Source organism: Puntigrus tetrazona, chromosome 15, assembly GCF_018831695.1.
Source record: "Puntigrus tetrazona isolate hp1 chromosome 15, ASM1883169v1, whole genome shotgun sequence".
NCBI classification, from domain to species: domain Eukaryota; kingdom Metazoa; phylum Chordata; class Actinopteri; order Cypriniformes; family Cyprinidae; genus Puntigrus; species Puntigrus tetrazona.
In genome coordinates, this window is record NC_056713.1 from 21,897,063 (window position 1) to 21,919,562 (window position 22,500).

At 35.6% G+C, this 22,500-nt stretch overlaps 2 protein-coding genes across 3 annotated transcripts in view; one reads left to right on the forward strand and one right to left on the reverse strand.

Annotated features, from left to right (window-relative positions):
* clstn2b (calsyntenin 2b) overlaps positions 1 to 22,500 on the forward strand; it is a 171,645-nt gene that overhangs the window by 54,400 nt on the left and 94,745 nt on the right. The gene's annotated exons all lie outside the window — the stretch shown is intronic.
* LOC122358825 (proton-coupled amino acid transporter 4-like) lies at positions 2,326 to 21,814 on the reverse strand. 2 transcript variants are annotated; one of them, XM_043258738.1, is made up of 11 exons: positions 21,523 to 21,814; positions 19,967 to 20,069; positions 19,742 to 19,832; positions 19,126 to 19,214; positions 16,380 to 16,475; positions 14,216 to 14,300; positions 13,796 to 14,044; positions 12,101 to 12,199; positions 11,016 to 11,185; positions 9,144 to 9,313; positions 2,326 to 3,051 (listed from the first exon to the last, which is right to left on the reverse strand). In XM_043258738.1, exons 2-11 carry the CDS (start codon positions 20,065 to 20,067, stop codon positions 2,756 to 2,758), a joined length of 1,446 nt encoding a protein of 481 aa, XP_043114673.1. In that variant the 5' UTR covers positions 20,068 to 20,069; positions 21,523 to 21,814; the 3' UTR covers positions 2,326 to 2,755. The 2 variants fall into 2 exon arrangements, with proteins under 2 accessions (XP_043114673.1, XP_043114674.1); XM_043258739.1 differs by lacking the exons at positions 19,126 to 19,214; positions 21,523 to 21,814 and having other exon boundaries at positions 19,967 to 20,011.

Sequence of the window (22,500 nt, forward strand, 5' to 3'; positions counted from 1 at the left end):
TTTTGGTCCTCACGTGCCAGACAGACTCCTCACGCACTCGGTGCTCTCGTGCAAATTCTCCCCCGTTCTTTCTTCCTCCCTCCCTCCCTCCACGCCTCGCTTTCTCCCTCTATTTTTCAGCTTCTAATTTGCTCCATCTCTCTCTGATCCGAGCGTTTTGCCTCTCGCTTTTCATATTCTATCTGCCTCTCTCTCTCTCTCTCTCTCTCTCTCTTTCTGTCGCGTGCCAGTTGTCAGGTGTCCAGCTTTCTGCAGAGAGAGGAGCAAACATGAGGAGAATATAAACAAGACCCGACTAATGAGCCAAAGCCAGAGAAAGAGAGAGAGGGGGGGAGAGAGAGAGTCAGAAAAGGCTGTCTGGTGTCACTTTGGAGCTTTTTCAGATCTATTTAATTAATCAGAAATAGGCGGAAGCGTCCAGACCTTAGGCGACTGGACAGATCCGTATTTCTATTTAAAGTAATCTCATTAAACGTGACAATCAGCAGACATGTTTCAATCCTGACACCGATGACCGTTATGATACGGACAACGAGCAATTATGACATTTAATTTAACGCAAGCTGGCGGTCATCCTCTCTGGACATTGACCATATCCACATTCTTAACGCGACGCGTTCGATCTTATTGTGAACGATTCATCAGCTCGGTTAGTTCAAAGACTAAAACATATCGTCTTCATAATCCTTCATCAAAATCTAATCACTTCCTCTGGCACTGAAACAAATTTCCTTTCGGCTGACATCACCAAACCCTCTTAATTTTTCCTCCCAGGCTCTATTCTGGCATGAATTCCCATTTTTCACGATCCAATCAATTGCTGATGTTTTAAATCTAATAGCCCAGATTTATCCTCAATGATTATCCTGTTTTCTTTCGGAAACACGGCAGCTCAGTTTTTGTACAGGAAAAAAAGAGATATATATATATATATAAAAGGTTTTGACAATATAAGTGAAGAAAACAGGGTTGAATGTCGAAGGGTTCAGTACAAAATAAGGCCTGTCTCTTTTAGTACTAGAGAAAATTGACTCATCCCTCAATTTGTAAAAAAGGCAAAAACTGCTTTCACAGTAATAGACTAACAGTTCGCACCGCTCTTAAATAAAACGGTATAAATTACGGGTTTTAGAAAAATAGCCACAAAACATTAAATTGCACGCTAAACGTATTTTCGCATCACTGAGATACAAATTTTATATAATTTATATATAATTATATAATTTATTTACTTATATATATATATATATATATATATATATATATATTACTTATATATATATATATATATATATATATATATAATATATATATATATATATATATATATATATATATATATATATATATATATATATATATATATATATATATATATATATATATATAATACGTATTTAGAATTTTTTTTTATTTACTTTTACTGTGCTATTGTCATTTTTTGTAGGGTCTATATATTTTAGTTATTTTTGTACATCAAACCTTTTTTTTTTTTTTTATGATGCTGTTTGTTATATTTTATTCTAGTTAACTATTCTTTATGGTTCTACTTTTAATTGGTTTTATTTGCGATTTCTCTTAGCATAACTAAAGAAAACTAAATAAAAATGGTCATACACGAAGTCGTTTCGGATGCACAGTACGTTATAAAATGTGAAAAATTCGCAATCCATCTGGTTTAACGCTTAACTAACTGGTGTTAAACTCTGAAAACATCAAATAATAAACAAAAGTATAAAAATACATTTTTAATTAGCACCAATTAGCTTTGCTTTTGAAAACTACTAAAATAAAAGTTATCTCTGAAAACACTGATAATGACGATGATGATAATAATAATAAAAATAGTAATAATAATAATGGACAGGAAAAAAATAACTTTCTAAATAAAATAGAAATACAGCGCTAATAAATGCTTGTTGTTTTGATAGTTTTTTTTTGTTAACAATCAGAAATTCACCACTAAAGGGATTAATTAGACACACTATTTCGTACTGAAGTAATTAAGAGCTTCTTTTGTATGTGCATTAGTGCAAACATGATCTTCGCTAGTCGTACAAACTGAGGATGAGTCGAAAACCATGTGTGCTGAATGACAACAAATTACGGCATTAACCGATGCGGTTGAAACTTGTTTTGAATCCCGAATGGTTCCGAAAAAAAAATGCAGACTAGCAGAGTGAATTTTTACTTAACGGCTTAATAGCCTGTAATACATTCAGCGTCGCAAAGTTTGTCATTAAATAAAAGGCTCATTATTCCCCCTGAACGCTGCAGCAGTCAAAAAAAGAATGCAGGAAAAAAAAAAATTAAATATCACAAGCCTCGGGAGAAACGATTGGTTTATTAATAATACCTCTAGTCAGCGCGAACGTACATTCCTTACAGTGTGCAATATTTCTCTGGCGCCCTCCTGCAGTGTTTAATGCTGGTGCCCGTCATGCTATATGCTCCACCGGCTTGATGGAGTCCGAGCCATTCCATCTAGAACAGGGTGGAGTCACGGAAAGTCCATAGGGCCGCACCGAGGAAATATTTCCCATGCACACCATCACTCAAACGCACATGCATGCAATCCGCGCTACAGCTGCGCACCTCAGGCATGTGCCTGTGGAATGAAAAACAAATTGAGCTATAAAATACCACCTCAACCCTTATAAGACAAGCTCTCCATCCCAGAGCAAGTTACGGCATTCAAAAAGACAGTGCCCTTTAACGGTGCATTCGATTGGTCCTTCGTTTGTGGGCGTGGTTTTCAGGGCGGTGAGGTAGTGGGTGTGGTCCAGTTCCCGTCGTCACGGAGACGGGCCTGTCCTTGGTCGTCTGGATAAATGATCTCCTCCAGCGTTACGTAGGTCCCGGTCAGGAAGCCGACGAAGCCGAGGGCGGCGATGGAGAGGTCTTTGAGGAGCAGGAGAGGAGGAGGAGGTTGACTGGGAAACGCCACCAGCTCCACCAGGGGCGGGAAGATGAGAGCCAGCGCCGAGCTGCTGACCGCGCCGACCAATGAGATCACCAGATCTAACCGCGGTATCAAGACTGCCGTTACGCCTGAGAAACAGAGAGATGGAGACAGAAGGGAAGGGAGGGATGAGATTTTCGCAGGAAGACACGAGAGCTGAAACGAACTGCCACCATTCTGACAGGCCTGAGTGGCTTGCCGAGGTGTTGCTAGGGCGTTTCCGCTGGTTGCTATGGCACTGTATGTAGCGGCAAAGCTGTTCTGCTGTTTTGTTTTTGTTAACTAAACTATTAAAACAGTTTTTTTAGACGAAAAACTTCAATACTTTTTCTGCCTTGAAAAGTAATTGAAATAGCAGTGGCATAGCGCAAATATGTGGGGGATTTTGCGATATTGAAAATATTTCTATTTCCACTGAGACGAGCAATGGATATTATACAAGCACAGTGAAAACTTTGCACAAGACTTATGCCGGTGAACAACTAAAAATGTACGGCGCTTTTGGCAACAAAGGGATGCAGCTAAAACTATAAATAACAATAAATGACATTTTCTACCTACAGTATTAAACAGTTTTATTAATGTCTAAGCCTACCCCAAACCTAAACCAACCCCTTACAATAATGCAAAAACAATGCAATGTGGCCAACTTTAACCATTTTCTCTCAAAGACGAATCCACTTCACATGCCCATAATGGTATATAAACGTCTTAATTTATTCCCTTAATATTTGTCTTGAGGCCGAAATATGATAAAAAATGAGAAGAAATATTTGTTGAAAAAAGGCAGGCAGCGTTTTTGCACAAAGGCACATTAAGAAACTGATTTCAGACAGGCTTCTGAGGGAACGTAACCGTTTAATGATATACAACAAAATAGAACGGGTTTTGGTGATAACTAAATGCATATATAATTGCTATAATACGGATTTCTAGCTAGAAATATCATCAAATGTAAGTGCGCAGAAACCTCAAAACTTAGTCAGAATATACATTTATACACAAACAGGCCCATCTTTATTTTTTTAAATCAACCGTCACGGAATGGAACGCACAGGATTGTGGGATATCAAAGGCAGCGAAGGATACATCTATGCTGCCTTCAAAAGGTACCTCTGGAGACAGGAAGTGAAGCAGAATTTGGATTTGGACGAGCCTTCATGCCTTCCTGCCTTGGAACGTTGCCTCCGAAGTCGACGTTTTAGAGGTTTTCGGACGCAGACGTTTTTTTTTTGTGCTTGAAATTAAAGCCGATCTTAATTTTTCGCGCGACAAGTGGGCGGCAAATATGCTAACGTTTCGCTCTGACGTCAAGATGAAATGGTTTGGGATTTAAAAACCGATTTCAAATTCAGAGCAGTGTCATAAAAGCTCAATTCCAAAAATCCATAATAGGAGCACTGTAATATTGACATTACGGGATGATTTCGACTTTCTCTGGCCATCGATCCGCGATCATCATTTTTCGATGCAGCCTTATAAAGCGTATACAAAGTGTTACGGTATGTGCGAGCGTTCGCTTTTGGCGTGCACTCTCCGTTACAATGCAGTTGCTAAGGTGTAGCGAGTGGTTGCTAGGGCCAAAATTTTGGTCAGTTTTGCTTTTTTGCACTACAAGTCATGTTCCATATCAAAGTTTTAATATCACGGTCAACACCACACACACACACAAAAAAAAAAAAAAAAAAGAGTTAGCTCTGAGCGGTCTGTGCAAAAGCGAGCAAGCACAAACCTCACGGTTTAATAGGCTGTGTGTGTGTTTAACTCTTGATCGGTTTCGTGGTTTTATGGACGGGTGTATGCAGAGGATCGCGGCTGAAGGACTAAATCAAAAATCAATATTCATCTTTTCTGCTGATGTGGAAGACAAAAACCCTTCTCTTTCCCTTGAAAACAAAGGCACAACAATTTATATCCTCACGCACATACAGCTTTTAGTGGAATGGCTGCAAACGTTCCCCGCAGCCTTTTATAAAAAGCACACACACACACACACACACACTCTCTCAGGCTGTACACATATGTTTAATTCATGAGATTTGAGTGTGAAGTGTCACACACCTGCTCTCTAAGCTACATCTTCTCGCTGTCTCTCTCGCTCCCTCTCTCCTTCTCTCTGTTGCAGAAGAAACCAGTAACATGTAACACACACTGGGTTCTCGCTCTCACTCATGCATTCTGAACACTATCTCACAAACACGCATGAACGCTTCAGTTTCTCCTCTCTGTGTGCTACTGCCACCCTCAGGATAAATGTTTGACAGTTCGGTACATGATATGAGAGATAAACTAACGCCAACACATGGACCCATGTTAAAATAGAGCTCTAAAATAAACAAAAAGAATGCGAGTAACTGAATGTGAATAATCATTAAGGAATGTGAAGCAAGCATCACTTCATATAAAGACGATAGGAAATAGTTTTTGTTTTAGGGACAAACAAAGTCAGGGTTATAAAGTTTAAAGATAAATATTAAATGAATAATTTCAAGATGAATACATTTTATTTAGTATTTTTATATGATTTGATATATTTATTATTTTCATTTTATATTAATTTATTAATTAACTTTACATTTTAAACTCTATATCAAACAAATTCTAGCATTATTAGAATGCATGTATATTTCTTTTTTATTAAACTTCTATTTCAGTAGTTTTATTATTAAATGATTCTCATTTAATTTAATTAATTTTGTTCTTATTTAAGTAATTTTGTAACTTAAATATGATATTAAATATTAAAATGTTTATATTATAGTGTTAAAATAAATCTAAAACAAGATAATATTACTACTACTAAAAAAACTATACAGACATTGAAATGTAAATTTTTTTTTTTTTTTAAATAAAACCAAATTATATTAATATATAATAAGACTATAATAACAATGAAAAGTGCATAAACTTGAGATTACGCAGCTTGATCCTTGAGGAGATTAAACCGCAAATTTTGGGTTACCACTAAGCCTTAACCACTTAACTTCCTAAAGCCAGAGGCTTCTTGGAGAACGTCTCGGAACGAAGGGCCTCAGCATGCAGGTGCATGATAAGCCCTATCACGGAGCTCTGCGACAGGCCTCAGCGGAGAGCTCCATGATGGGCCTGTCTCCGTAGGGCAGGCAGGTAATAATTCACAGGGCCTCAGGAAGACTGAGATAAATGAGCAGACACTGAATGAGTCCCTCAACTCTGCCCCAGCTCTCACACACACCATAAAAGTCATACACGGCCACAAACACACTATATAAAACACATCACCCACACACACACACACACGTACACCCATACGCGCAATGCACCCACTAATCTATCACAGCACTCAAAGGGGTGACGGCCTTGGGCCAGGGAAAGAGGGAGGAAGCACGTCAGGCAGAAAGAACACAGAGAGAGATAAAAGACAGCATGAACGAATGACAGAATGAGAACTTCATCTTTTTATCTACCAACACAGACCACAGGCCAGCAACCTTCAGAGCTCATTACCCCTTCAACAGCGCTTCCACAGGATATTTTGGTGCAAATAAAAATGTAATTCTTATTTTTATATTTAATTAATTTTAATTTAAGTAATACACAGCAATTAGAATTAGAAATAGAATTTTAATTAATGAAATCAATACGTTTTCAAGTGTTTATGGACTTTACAGACTGCTTTAAAAAAGAACAACAGAGAAGGATTTTCAAATTGCATTTATTTATATTATTTCCAGCCTTTTAAAATATATTTGACTTTTGTTTCAATTTCTAATTTAAATAATTACTGTGAAATAATTCAGACTGCGGGAACCTTGCTATTTCCCTTCCTAGTATATTTCCCTGGTCTTATTGTGCGCAGCTCACCAGCGCATATTACGGTCAATGTTTTTCATAATCTTTCATCACAATGTAATGACTTTCTCTGCCTCTGAAATGACTTCACCACTGTGTGAAACGAGACAATAGTATTAGCCAATAATATCTCGGCCAACAAACCAATCACTCCATTGGATAAAATCCAGTTCCCCTCCACACCATTTCCCACCAACTATCATTTTATTTGAAAATGCATGATACTAAATGTTTAATTGAATGAACCTGAATATGTTCCTAACCCCATCTCTGCTCTTTAAATAATAGTGTCCATGTTTCTTTCATGTCGCCATGCTGCAACTTGAAACTTTGAACAGAGAGAGAGAGAGAGAGAGAGAGAGAGAGAGAGAGAGAGAGAGAGAGAGAGAGAGAGAGAGAGAGAGAGAGAGAGAGAGAGAGAGAGAGAGAGAGAGAGAGAGAGAGCTGGCGAGTGACCAAGAGGACAGGACAAGAGAGAGAAAGAAAGTCATGGATGCAATAAAAGAAATCTTATAAGCGGAGAAAGTGATATGTCCAAGGAGACCAGGGACAGTGAGAGAACAAGAGACGGACAAATGAATTGTGAGCAGAGCCACTGGGGAGGGAAGAAGGCAGAAAGATTGTATCTACATAGAATGATAGATAGCTACAATATCAATCACTGGGAGAGAAGATTGCTAGAAAGATAGGTTGCTAAAAGAAAGCTAGTGATAAATAGCAAAAACAATGCCTGGAACAGGTGATTAGAACAAGAGGTAAACTAACAGCTAAAACAGTAGCTTTAATAATAACTGATGAGATGTAAACTATAGATAGAGCAATGGATAAAATGATTAAGAAAAAGTAAATAAGACGGACAGTAAGGACAGGATGATAGAGAGTTTAAAGAATGGATGGATGAATGGAGGGAGGAATGACCAATGGATGGATGACTGGATTAATAGACGAATGAAAGAATGAATGAGCGATGGATGGATAGAGGAATGAACAATGGATGGATGAGTGGATTGATAGATGCATGAATGAAAATTAATGAAAGAATGATGGATGGATGAGTGGATTGATAGATGAATGAATGAAAATTAATGAACAAACGATGGATGGAAGAATGGATGGGTGGATTGATGGATGGATTAGGAATTAATAATGGACAAATGAGTGGATTGATGGATGAACGAATGAATGAATGGATGGTTGGATGAATGAATGAATGAATGAATGAATGAATGAAAATAGACAATGGATTGGAGGAGTAAATGACTGATGAATAGATGGATAGAATGAACAATGGATGAATGAAAGAAAATGGATAGAATGATGGATTGATGGATGGAATAAACAATGCCTGACAGAATGAACAATAGATGGATGAACAGATGAAAATAAAAATTGATGAAGGAAAAATAAACGTAACAGACAGAACAATGAATAACTAGAATGATAACTTAAATGATGGATGGATGGATGGATGATGTAAAGGAATGCTGGACCTATAAAAAAGGGAAACATTCTAAATATGAAGAAATACCATACTAGTATATAATATGATCCAGTTTTTAACAGTTTGCATCACAGGGTCTCGCTCCATTTTTCTCACTTTCCAAAACAAAAACACACACCATCACTCACTTCTTCATTCAGTCTCCAGGTGCACTCAATTCCTGCTGCATCCTCTCTTCCTCTCTCGTTCTCTTTCTTCATAGCAAATGCTCTTTCATTCGTACCTGCATGACCGTGCGGTGTTAAACAAATATTTATTTTCATATTTTAGGTCTCTGGGTGGTTCACGGTTCAGTGGCGGACTCAATTTTTCCAAAGATAAAAAACATATATCAAACTAATCCAAAAGCCTTCAGGTTTACAATGGTTCACAGCATCCATCCATCACTTCGGGAGGAGAACAAACCTCCACTATCTCTCCTCTCATCACCAATGAAGGCAGGAGTAGGATGAGAGAAGATGGGAATAGGGGAGAAATGAGGGAAGCAAGGAAACAGAACGGGTGGATGGATGGGTGGAAGAAAACAGCAAGGAAACGATGAAGAGCTTACTTTTTAAGCTAATGGTGCATGGATCAAGCAATGGGTTTTATATGGAAGTTATTTCATAAAATACCAGTATGCTTGCAATACAACTTCTCTCATTTGAGTAACCTTTTTTTGTTTTCACAGAGCCCGGCACAATGCATTCTGGGATTGCTTTTAGCATAACACGCATGACTATGATGCCTTAAACTGCTGTTTATTGAGGCAGCTCAGGATGTTCTGGATGAGTGTGTGTGTGTGTGTGTGTGTGTGTGTGTGTGTGTGTGTGTGTGTGTGTGTGTGTGTGTGTGTGTGTGTTCACTCACAGGTGAGGCAGACAAGCAGCGCTCGCAGGCTGAGATCAGCCGCCCGTCTCCAGCTCTTCCTGACGCGCTCGCACACAGCCGGAACCAGAATCTCCGCCGGCACGAAAAACTGCACCGCAAAACTCACAAACACACCTAACGAGTACAAGACCTTCACCAGCTGATTAGACCTGCAACACACACACACACACACACATGAATACTGCAGAGAAATGTTGAACAGATCCAGTCAGGAACCACAGAATGTGCAATTAAGGGTTGAAGAACGTCAATGATGCAATGCAGGATTTCAACACGACTTCAAAAGGAAGCTCAACGCAGAGTTTGTTGAAAAATCATTAACTCACGCTATGCTGATTTCAACTCTAGAGTTGCAAAAATAGTTTAGTTTTTTCCATTAAAAAAAAAAAAAAAAAAAGTGTTTGGTGTCCATAAAATGTTTTATCGTTTTAAAAAGAAGTCTTTTATGCTTTATCAAGGTTGAATAAAAAGGAATCAAAACAGTAATACAAATTAAATAATAATAAAATGTTATTACGGTTTAAAATAACTGTTTATTTTATATGTAATTTTATTCCTCAGGTGCAAAGCGAAAAAAAAAAACCTTCTGCATCATCACTTCAGTCTTCAGTGTCACATGATCTTTGGGAAATCATTCTACATTTCAGTTTTCTTTGATGAATAGAAAGTTCTAAAGAACTAAATTGACATTATAAATGTATTTACGGTCACTTTTAATCAATTAAGTGCTTTTAATCTGTATGAATTTTTCATAAAAATGGCAGAATTAGAATATATATATATATATATATATATATATATATATATATGAGAGAGAGAGAGAGAGAGAGAGAGAGAGAGAGACAGAGAGAGAGAGAGAGAGAGAGAGAGAGAGAGAGAGAGAGAGAGAGAGAGAGAGAGAGAGAGAGAGAGAGAGAGAGAGAGAGAGAGAGAGAGAGAGAGAGAGAGAGAGAGAGAGAGAGAGAGAGAGAGAGAGAGAGAGAGACAGAGAGAGAGAGACAGAGAGAGAAATGCCATGAAGAAATGTAAAAATATAAAATGATAATGTTTGATAATGCAAGATGGAAAAAAAGGTTAAATATAGTGCTGTCAAAACATTAATCAAAAACAAGCTTACAGCATGATAAACGTCCTGAACTGATCATTTCCTTCCATTGTTTTATTCCTTGTTTGGACTGCAGTTTGAGGTGCGATGTCATTGAAAATCTACATGCATAACATTTCTTTTAAAAAGTTGTTTAACAGATTTAGATGCATGTCACACTGCCGTCACCGCTGGATACATCAACAAACCAGATGCTGAATCAGATATTGGCTCTGGTGGCAGATTGTCCTCAGCTGACAGATGCTAATGAGATCTAGAAATACGTTAGGCGCTAATAAAAGTCTCCATGAAAGAGAGTTGGAAATGGCAGGCTTTAGTTAAAGCTGAACTTGAAAGCAGCTGGTTTTGATTTCTCTGTAATTTGATCTTAAGTCGCTGTGAGCCGCGATCAATCACTCGAGATGTTTCTGACAGTGAACACAGAGGATGCTTCAAAGACTCCAGCCAGCAGTTTAATATTAGTTCTCTGAATTTAACTCCGCTACGGCAGAGCGCTGCGATAACTAAACTGAACCGACTTAACACTCAGATGTGATGGATGGGACTACATTTTTTTTTTATTTTTCAGCTTTCGCCGCTTTTTACTCACGAAGGTAGTCGAGAAAAATGCAGATTTCCCCACGAGCACTGTATCAATTCATTTGGGTTCTTTTTGGTTTTATTCAGCGAGGATGCATTAAAACATCAAAAGGCATTTCTATGTCAAATAAATGCCGTTCTTTTTAAATGCGCAAGCGTTTATTTACCAGGAATCGTGCGGAAGGTTGAGCGTGATGCTTCCTTTGATGTCGTCTCTGAAGCGCAGGTAGCCCAGCGTCGCCAGGGTCACGTAAAGGACGATGATGACGCCCATGCCGATGTTGAGGGCTTGAGGGAATCGCTTCGGTTCCCTCATTTGATTCTCCAACGGGAGAACCTACACAAAGCAAAGCGAGAGAGGAAAACACGGAAGATGGATCAGCTTTGCTCCGGGCGTCACATGCACAAAGCCAAGTCCAAAAAGTAGCGTGCAAGATGACGCCGTCTTCTAAGAAGCCTTCCTTTGATCACATTCAGAAGCAAACGATGCACCCTGTAGCAAACAAAACGTCAAAATTCCCAGGGAATGCACGAATCAGGGAATTAGTAAGTATCGGCATTTTAGTTTAATACGTTTTAACAATATGTACGAATTTTCTCCCAAAAGAATTATTCTAATGGTGAAAGAAAAGAAAAATCCATTGCTGTCAAAAATATAGAAAGACTGATTATGGGGAAAGATGTTGCATTTTTTTAAAACATAAAATTAAATTAAAAACTAATTTGGAATATTGCACTGAAAACATGCAAGTTGTTTTGGATAAAAGCATATACTGAGTTAATGTAGATGAAAAAAATTTAATAGTTTATAATATTATTAACTTAAAAATCCCATACTGCATTGTAACTAGCCAAGCATGAGTAAATCAATAAATATTATTATTATTATTATTATTATACTACATTTACTACCAAAGGAAAAAGCAAAAATTTTTACTTTTTAATTTGTGTGTGTATATATATATATATATATATATATATATATATATATATATTTTTTTTTTTTTTTTTTTTTTTTTGTATATATATCTTTTGTGTGTATGTGTGTGTGTATTTATTCTATTTTTTCAACTACACGGTAAGTTAAATAAGTCTCGTGCTCATATAAGCTGTATTTATTTGATCATGAATACAGTAATATTTAAAAATATCCATACGATTTCAAAACACTGTGTTATATTCCAATATTAGCCAATATCAAATCAAAACCACTTAAATAAAAGCTGAATCATCATCATCATCATCATCTCACCACTCCAATTCCCTCAAAGGCAAATATAGCTGTTCCAAAGAAGAAGGGAAATTTCCTCCACGTGGAGGCATACGGCAGACGTCTGGGATCACTCACATCCTAAAGACAGACACACGAGATAGTTTTACATCAGGATTATAATTGCAGTTCTTTCTTTGTAGCACAGAGGAAAGACGCACACACACACACACACACACACACACACACACACGTCAGGAACAATGCATATGAAGATCCAGTGTCAGCCGCCCACAGCTCTGACAATCTGATGCATACAGAAAATGCCTCCAATGTGATTTGTGAGTGTTTGCATGCATAGGCTCGTATCAGTCGTGTTCCTGACTACAGAATTATTAAAATCACAAAGGCTGTGATTTACTGAATAAATAAGTAGTGGATGAGTGAAGCGCAGCACTGTGTTTGTTTCCACACAAGCAGTGTTTTCAGCGTCTCAGAGTAAATGCTGTGAATCCTTTTGAGATGTTTATTACATGCATTTATGAATGCTACATAAGTCCGCCATCTTCCCAAATTCAGAATGAGAAATGCTTCCCATTGCAACAAATAAAGCTCATTGCAGATTTTAGGGCTCCTTGAGATTTATACCAAAATAAAAGTTTCATAGTTTAACATAAAAAAAAGACATTAGACAGCCATAATTAACTGTCAAATTTTTATGGTATTTTACAGTTGAACTAAAGAGTAAATGAAGATTATTATTTTTCTTAAATACACGTTTATGTTTTTACATGTTTTTTTACAGAGAAATTGTGTTAGAAATATTTATTTTTATATTTAGTTTTTTTAAACAATTATCACTATTACCGTTATATTATTCAGTTAATTTTCGTGTTTGATAAATATTTATTTTTACAATAATTACAAATGTAAACAGCAATATTTCTTCTTATTACCATCATTATTATTACTGCATCATTATTTTATTACACATTTCTTAAATACTTGATTACGATTTTTTTAAATTGTTGTTTAGTAATAATAATAATAATAATAATAATAATAATAATCATCATCATATTTTTGTGGTAACACTTTACAGATGTCACGTATTAAGTAACATGAACAAACAAACATTTTCTCATCTTTGTTAATGTTGGTTAATAAAAATAGTCATTCAGCGTTAGTTCAAAGTACATTAATGTTAAACAAAATTTTATTAATGCAATTAGCATTAGCTAATATTCATGAATGCTGTGTAAGTACTGCTCATTCTTACATTATGTTAACTAATGTTGTTAACTAACTATATTGTAAAGTGTTACCATTTTTATGAAGAAGTGATAAACTTGATCATTTAAAATCAAGTAATTATAAAAAAATAAATAATAATAATTATTATTATTATTATCATTATTATCATTATTATATATATATTTTTAATAATTACTTGATTTTAAATGATCAAGTTTATCACTATTATTATTATTATCCAATAAAAATGTTTTGTAAATAATATTTAGTGCGTTGTTTTTAAAATAACTGATTTTACAGTAAATACAATATTTTAATAGCAATAATAATTATAAGTATTTTTTATGTATTATCTATGTAACCACAGAAAAACTTGGAGATTTATAAAAACGGATTTTAAAATTTTTATTAATTTTAACAAACAAAACGCAATTCAATTTCCCTCGTATCGCGCAGCACACACAAACACCCACACACACTTACGTTGAGTATATATGTGAAGATGAGAACGAGGCTGACAGCCATACAGAGGTTGGCGACGGCGGAGAGGGCAGCCATGTTCCTCAGGTCTCTGATGAAGGTCAGGACGATGATGAAGGGAAGGAGGAAGACCATGTAGAGCCTCAGGTCCAGCCCCGAAGGCGTTGCGGGGGAGGCGGCGCCCTCCTCTGAGCTGTTGGAGTATAACAGCGGCGTCTCCGCCGAGCTGTTCACATGCGTTCCCTCCATCACCTAACAAACACACACAGCCGTGACCTCGCTTTGACCGGCTCTGATTGGCAGCTGCTGGGCTTCCTTCTGGAAATGCGTCTGTCTATTCATTTTGACTGGCTCCAGCTCTGTCACGTAATCGAAATCTACGGACAAAAAGGAACTTCTCGAGCTCCACTCTCACACACATACCTGTTTGATGTTTTCAGCCAGGAACACAAAATAAACACTACAGAAGCCCAGCTGGGTCAAAACCAGGAAGAAATTCACCAAGTGCCTGGAAAAAGAGATTGACTTGAGTGAGAATTGTTACAAAACAGCATTTTTGTTAGATTTAACTTACAAAAGGTTATTATTGCAACTAATGGAAATGTTGAAATACTAAAAATAGTGAAATGGAAATAAAAAATAATAATAATAATTATCTGTATGCATTTATACAAATATTTCTATGAAACATATGTTTTCTTATACCACAGAATTTATTTTTCAGTATGCAGTTTTATCATTCAAACCCAGGGCCGGCCCTGTACATCTGGGGGCCCTAAGCAGGATCATTTTGGGGCCCTCCCTTTCAGTGAATAGTGCAAACCAATATAAAGAAATACCGTATTTAAAAAGATTATTTCATATTAGTATGCAATGTTTAATAATCTTTACCTAATTTCAGCCTATGCAGCATCTGTGTTTGTGTTGCTTAGGTTAAAACACATTATTCAGTTGACAAACTACCTCTTAAATATATAATTTCATATATTTGTTCCTTAAGCAGGCTGCTAAAAATTCAGCAAATAGGCTGTTAATTGTTCTAGTTTTTTTTTTTGTTCTGTTAAGTCATTAATTATTCAGGATATAGACCTAGGCTATTTATTTCTTTCATGTATAGCTTTATAATGCTTTTCTTGCTTCATAGCGGCACCGCAGATGCGTGACCATGCTGCTTTTTGTGTGTATAAAATGAATCCCCTGGAAAACAAATTGAGGCATCACAGCCACGCGTCAATTCAAATTCCCTAGTTTAACATAATCTTGTCGGTTAACGGTTAATAAAAGCCGTCGGCTGTCAGTTAGGCTATAGCAGAAATTAACAATCCTATTTCCTAATAAATGTTAATCAGAAAAATTATAATAATACAACTGCTCCTGTTTATGATTAATGCTTGATGATCAAGTACATAGGCCTGCAAAAACGTACAATTTAATTATATAAAGTGTTGTTTCAGATGGATAAAGAAAAGGCCTATATAAGCCTATATAATTTATGCAATATAGCCCAGGTAAAATTATATATATATATATATATATATATATATATATATATATATATATATATATATATATATATATATATATATATATATATATATATATATATATATATATTTAAATATCACATACATATATATATATATATATATATATGTGATATTTAAATATATATATATATATATATATATATATGTGATATTTAAATATATATATATATATATATATATATATGTGATATTTAAATATATATATATATATATATATATATATATATGTGATATTTAAATATATATATATATATATATATATATATATATGTGATATTTAAATATATATATATATATATATATATATATATATATATGATATTTAAATATATATATATATGATATTTAAATATATATATATATGATATTTAAATATATATATATATGATATTTAAATATATATATATATGATATTTAAATATATATATATATATATATATATATATATATATATATATATATATATATATATATATATATATATATATATATATATATATATATATATATATATATGATGATTTAAATATGTTATTTTTATTTATTTATTTTTTGTTGTACACAAAACATATTTATCAAATTTTTTTAGGAATTAAGTCATCATATTATAAATATATAAAATGCTGTTATACATTTTTGTTATATATGTTCTTATGTAAAATCTAAATATGATAATATTTATTATCACTGTCTTTGTTGTTAATTTTTTAAGTATATTAGTAGTAACATCATCAGGGGTTTATGTTTCAGTATGCATGATATTATCTTTGGACAGAGATAAAAAAATGAGGCAGCATTTCCTGGCAGGACAGATCTTTTAAGATTCTGCGCGCGAAGTCTCTCTCTGTGTGTGGGACATCAGATCTGAAAACACACCACTGCAGGCAGCGTCCTGTCTCTCCGCTCTCTAATGAATATATTCATTCAAGCACAGACATTTGCCCTCGTGCCATCCCGCTCTCTCTCTATCACATATGCACACGCAGGGGATGGAGGGGGGGGTCTGTCATGCCAATGAACTGCATGATGGGATAGCTCACCTCCCAAAATGAGCACCTCTCCTCAGGCACTGGGAGGAACTCATCTCCATGGCAACTGCAACCGTGTCGCTGTAACCGAGGGGGGAACGCTTTAACCTGCGAGGGAAGGAGAGACAGACAGACAGAGAGAGAGAAACACAGGCAAATATTCTTCAAGAACAAAGCAGAGCTGGAAACAAAACGCTTTGTGTGTAATTCTAGAGGGAGAAATATAGTCAAAACACTTCTATACAAGGGGAAGGACGAAAAAGTTCACCATACGTGACACTCGTACTGTAGCTGGGGACCAAAGCGATCCCTAAAGCTAAAGCTAAATCTTTGGTGATGAAGCATTTCTTCTTTTTTGAGGATTTCACCAAATATATACCACGTTGTATTTAATGGTTAATATAATATGTCATCTTTTTAATTAGCAAGACACTTTAAACTGTTCCGAAGTGACACTTAAAACATTTATAAAATGTCACAAAAGTTTTCTGTTTCTAATCCATTTCTATTAAGAACCTCAATCTTTTTCAGTAATACTGTTTTCAACATTGATAATGATCAGAAATCAGCATATTAGAAGGATCATGTGACAATGAAGTAATGATGCTGAAAATAAACAGCATTTTTATTTGAAAATATTTTACAATGTCATAATATTTTACTGTTTATTTATTTGTTTGTTCATAATTATCATTATTTTTTAATTTTTGTTCAAATAAATGCAGCCTCGGTTGAGCATAAGAGACGATTTCCAAAAAATATCACAAAATATAACAGATAACAAACTTTACCTCTCTTACGGTTTGCTTCCAGCATCTCATAATATGTTCTAAAAAAAGTGTATACAACCCAATTACAGCAATTACAGTACATATATGCTGAATTAAAACTATTTTAAATTAAATCATTATCCATTAAAAGGGTTGTTAAGCATAGTATAGAGTTTAAGCTAATATTTAAAATGTATAAATGTTTAAAATTTGATTAATTGTAATTTTTGTAATTGAAGTTTTAGCTGTTTTTATTAGTTATTGTTTTGTTTATACGTCTGTAAAGTGTTTATACATTTATATGTTCGATTTTTATTGTTGTTGTTATTTTAGTACATCACACTTACGTACTAAATTTATTTATTTCGTTTTTAATTTTTATTTAATAGTTTTGAACCTCTCTGACCTAAAACAGACCCCTGATAATTTAATATTTCAATAATGCACGGTCACAATTCGGTGATGGTTAATGGCCTCGACGTGAAGTTCTTTTTCCGATGGCTTTAATTACATTTTTATTTAAATATTAGCTTTTCATCCACTCGATTCTCAATTCTCCGCTGCCGTTCATCATCGGCACGATGACAGACAAAACAAACCCCTCGAAAACGCTCTTCACACGAAGCAGGCGTGACCGTTTTAGTTATTAATAATAACCCTGATGCAATAATCCCCGACCAGCCAGATATCATGGGTCTAGTCGATGTATCGATCTCTCTAGTCTGTAACACACCGTCACTGGCGTGTGACAGCAGACTGATGAGCCTGGGCTTGACAAACGCTTCACTCCAGCACCGATGCAGCAGCCTGCGCTTCCCGGAGTGAGACCCGAGGGACAGGCCTTTGATCGCGTTTGAAGAGGGAGCGCACGCAAGAAGTGTGAACGCACAGACAGATATCCAGAATGCAAAATATGACCGAGCTGGCTGCCAAAACGCTACCACTGTAATTTCACAAACAACCGGAGACTCTGATGTTCATCTGAACAGCTAATCAGAGCCGCTTTCCAGGTTACCCATCAGAAATGCTCTTTATTCAGCTCTCAGTGCAGGTATGGGTCGTTGGCTTCAGTTCTCAGGATCAAACGTCTGGGAAGGGTTCCAGAACGGTTTCAAAAAGGGGGCAAAAACCTCCACCAGGGGGCACAACCATCTGAGAGACACCTTTGGTCAGCTAAACTGTGGGACGCTTTATCTAAAGGCTTGGATGAATGCCTGCTTAGAGTCGCTGTGGCGTGTAGGGTTTTTTTTAGGTCTGTTATCTTTTTAAAGCGAAGAATGACAGAAAATTAGGGCTTGAAACAAGAGTGGATCAAAAGATAACATTTAAATCGTTCAAATATAAAAGAGAACCAAGGGATCTTCTGGTAAATATTTTAGGACAAAGGGGTTGAGAGGACAATAAAAACCTTAAAAACGCACATGCAAAATAAATGAATATAAATAAATAGCAGAGTCTAATTTGCCTATTGAAGTAAAAGCTGAAATAAAATTGAATAAAACACACAAAAAAAACTGCTAAAACTTTACCTAAAATATAAATAATAAACAGAAACATATATGGAAAAAAACTAATACAAAATAATTCTAATATTAATAAAATATTTTTAGTTTTTGTTTTGCTTATATATATATATATATATTTTATATACATTTTTACTTTAATTTTAGCTTTAGTTATTTTAGTTTAATAACTTTGCCTTTGCAACTAGTTACTAGTTTTAGTTAACTATAATATCTAAACTAACTCAAATCCAGGTCGCTCCTGTTAGCACCGAGGCTTAATGTGATATAACGTGCTGTCTACCGGTGCACCCAATGGCCTAAAATGATTATTTTATTAAAAACAAATAATCACAGGCCCTCACATTTCATTTCAACTACTGCACGTCTTCAAACATCAGGCCAGGACTCAAAAAAAAAAAAAAAAAAATAATGAAATGCGATTGGCTGTGGTGAGTGAGGCGGTGGGCTGTGATTGGTTCTTACCGCTCACTGAGCTGATGACTGCAGTTGACCAGGACGTGCATGCAGTGAACGCAAACAACCCCCATCAGAACCAGACTGACCGGACCGAGCTGGAGCGAAAACAGAGACACTTTTAAAACGGTTTTAAACCTAATACTGGATCTCTTTTAAGTGTCCTTCTAAAGCAATGTCATTCCCTCTCGGCGTGAACTTTGCTTGCTTACTGTATGAGGCCTTTATGACGCCAATAAAGTTTGTGGACTGACACGTTTACAAACCAACCGCGGCTGAGCCGTCAGCAAACGCTACAGATATACAGGAAAAGACCGTAAACCGGTCTGGCCTGTTATAAACCCACATCTTAAACACTCAGTATCCAGCGATCAAGACACAACAGTGAAAACAAAGCCATCTAATTACAGGGGCAATAAAGCCGCTAGTGCACTTCAGAGAAACAACAAACACATTTACTACTCCTCAAGCATTTTCATGTTTTTGGACTCTATAAATCTGGTTTTGGTAACAGTCCGGCCCTCAAAACCTGGATGTAGCCTAAGAAGCGTTCACATTCGGACACTTTTGGACTTTGAGAAGACGTATGAGAAGTTGTCATGAAGGAAGATGAGATGTTACGCACCAGTATCCCAGCGTTCTTCACTGCTAGAGGAAGCCCAAGCAATCCCGTGCCGATGTTCCCCTTTAAGAGATGCAGCAGGGTCTGAGTAAACCTGAGGAACAGAGAAGACAGATGCCTGCGTCCTCATTAACGTTGTTATTTCAAGCAGACGGATCTTTAAATATGCACTTTTTTGGCTGCAGATGAAATCGTCACCTCCAAAAGAAACCCTGATGTGAGACTCACGTGATGCCTTGTGGCAGACGCTCCGAGTCTTCGTCCGCGTCTGCATCTTCCTCCTCCTCGCCACCTCCTTCTTCCTCCATCAGAGGCGTCATCACCTCCATGTCTGCTCCGTGTCGCGTTCGAAACAAAATCGAAGGCTTAAAAGCAATCTCACGCAGCAAATGCACGGCCTAATTACGGATGTTGCACAAAAAAAAATGTAAAAAAATATACATGCATGCTTTAAAACAGCAGCCTGATGCTGTTGGTGTTAAATGTTTATTAAATATAATAATCTATTATATCAAATGGAATGAAACGGTGCTGCCATGCTGCCTTTTTGTTCGATAGAATAGTTTTGTAGAGACGCGTGTGAAGAAATGAAGTCATCTTTGGTGTAAAACACGCATCATTACCTAGTTGTTGGGCGCTGGCATCCTGTGCTGCTCATCTAGAAGGCGTTTATTCAAAGCTGTGTGTGTAGTGTGCACTGACGAGTCGACACCGAGAATCAGCTGTAGATCACATGCGCAGTTACACTCCAAACTACACAACATTGGACCGTTGCTAATGTGACCTTTTAAAACTTACTGTCAAATCGCTAAATTGTTAAGCAGTAAAAAGCATATAAATAATATGCATATTGCGTTGAAAGTACTATGCAAACTACAAAGCACTATTCTTCACGCTTTAGAGTAATAGTCAACATTTACTACATTCCTAAATGTATGGTAATATTCTATTGCATTACATAATAATCCTAATGACACAATAATAATAAAAATGTTTATTAAATAGCTTTATTACTATATATATATATATATATATATATATATATATATATATATATATATATATATATATATATATATATATTTTTTTTTTTTTTTTTTTTTTTTTATATATTGTACAATATATAAATATACTTTATTGTATAGGTTTATTTACTTATTTATTAATTTTCAGAAATCATGTGTTTTAAACTAAGCTATCGTGTTTTTATCTGTTGTTCATTCTGTTAGTTAACTGTGTCTTGAGTTGTTTTTGACCTAGTCAAAATAACCCAACAACAGTTTAATTTTTTTAATAAAATTTGTTTTATATATAAAACATATAAGTGTTTGTGCATAATAGTATGTATAAAGCATATAACACTAGTATCATAATGCAAAAATACTATGTTTACTATATAAAATACTAGATATTTAATATTGTTTACTAGAATATAAAACGCATTCACTGAAATTTGTTTAAAAAAATGCGTACAATTGTATTTATTATCTTTAATATTTAAAATATTGTGTGTAAAATATAAAACGTAAAGCCTATATGCACGTGCACATTTTTAAATACAAGTATTTATACAATACGGAATCTAAATATATTTTTAAATATTTTAAATTACACGTGTTTACTAAAAAATCACCTTTAAAATATATGAATAGTTTAGTTAAACGTAACAAATACGCAATAAAGACGGTAAACAATAAGCTTACAGTTAAAAAATAAAAGTAAATACAAAGAGTTAAACGCTGTTTATGTAGTCGGCGCACAGTGAAGGAAGGAGTCGTCTTTACCGAAGGAGGGCAAGAATCACAGCCGCTCTTCTGTTGCTCTCTCCGGCTTCACGCGCGACCATCACCGGCCCTGCGCTGGATCCGACATCCGCACCGAACAACCCGCGCTAGCAGACAACCCGAGCCCTAACTCACGGCGTGCCATTGGAAAGGAGCCCCCCCGTCAATGAAGATGAGTCCCGCTGGAGATTTGTAGTGGATCACAGCGGATGAGATTCACCCAGACAGCGCACATCATCACAGGATCTCGCGCACAAACTATGCGCTCCACGTCAGCGGCGTCATCCAGGAGCAGCTTCTTAAAGGGGCCGCGACGCAAATACAGCCGCTGCGTATCAACCGTTTAGACTAGTCTTAAAAAGTTGTCATATTTTTTTTCCCCTCAAGACTGGACATAGCTTTTTATGGTCATAACGTACATTGATATTATTTGTATGGGAAAAGTGAGCCTGGTTAACCCCTGGGGCAACTGTTATTGGTCAAACTAGCTCTTAAAACACATTGTCTTGACATATGGTTAAGTTTATGCAACTTGCCCGAGTTTAGGATTGTAGTTTGATCGGTTAGCTTAGGCAGTTATTACACTAATGCAGGCTACATTAATTATAAAAATTAAAAAAATTCTACAACATACAGATTTCAGATATATTTCACATTTAAGCAGCTTTTGTTTTTGATACCCGTCTCCTGAGAACTGTGTTAGCATTAAAAAAAAAGTAAATATCTATACAATAGTATGCCAGTGAAACTTAAATTATTGTATGATAATGCATATAGCAGTAATGTATAATTTTAGTCACTAAGCGTATTTGAGTGAACGTACATCCTTCAGAAGATCAAACACTTTTGCAAAAGGGAGATAACAGAAAATTGTATTTAAATGCATGCACTTGCAAAGCTTTTGCACAAAAGTCGAGCATGGCTCTCTATATCTTTATTAATACTTCAAACGCTGTTAAGTCATTAAAAGTTAAGGCA

What these genes read in the sequence shown, in the direction of transcription:
- LOC122358825 (XM_043258738.1), bottom strand. Translation starts at nt 20,067, where the DNA reads ATGGAGGTGATGACGCCTCTGATGGAGGAAGAAGGAGGTGGCGAGGAG. An exon ending in TCTTCACATATATACTCAAC is followed by an intron (nt 12,200 to 13,795) that starts GTAAGTGTGTGT and finishes GTCTGTCTTTAG; the next exon opens with GATGTGAGTGATCCCAGACG. An exon ending in GCTGCTTGTCTGCCTCACCT is followed by an intron (nt 3,052 to 9,143) that starts GTGAGTGAACAC and finishes TCTGTTTCTCAG; the next exon opens with GCGTAACGGCAGTCTTGATA.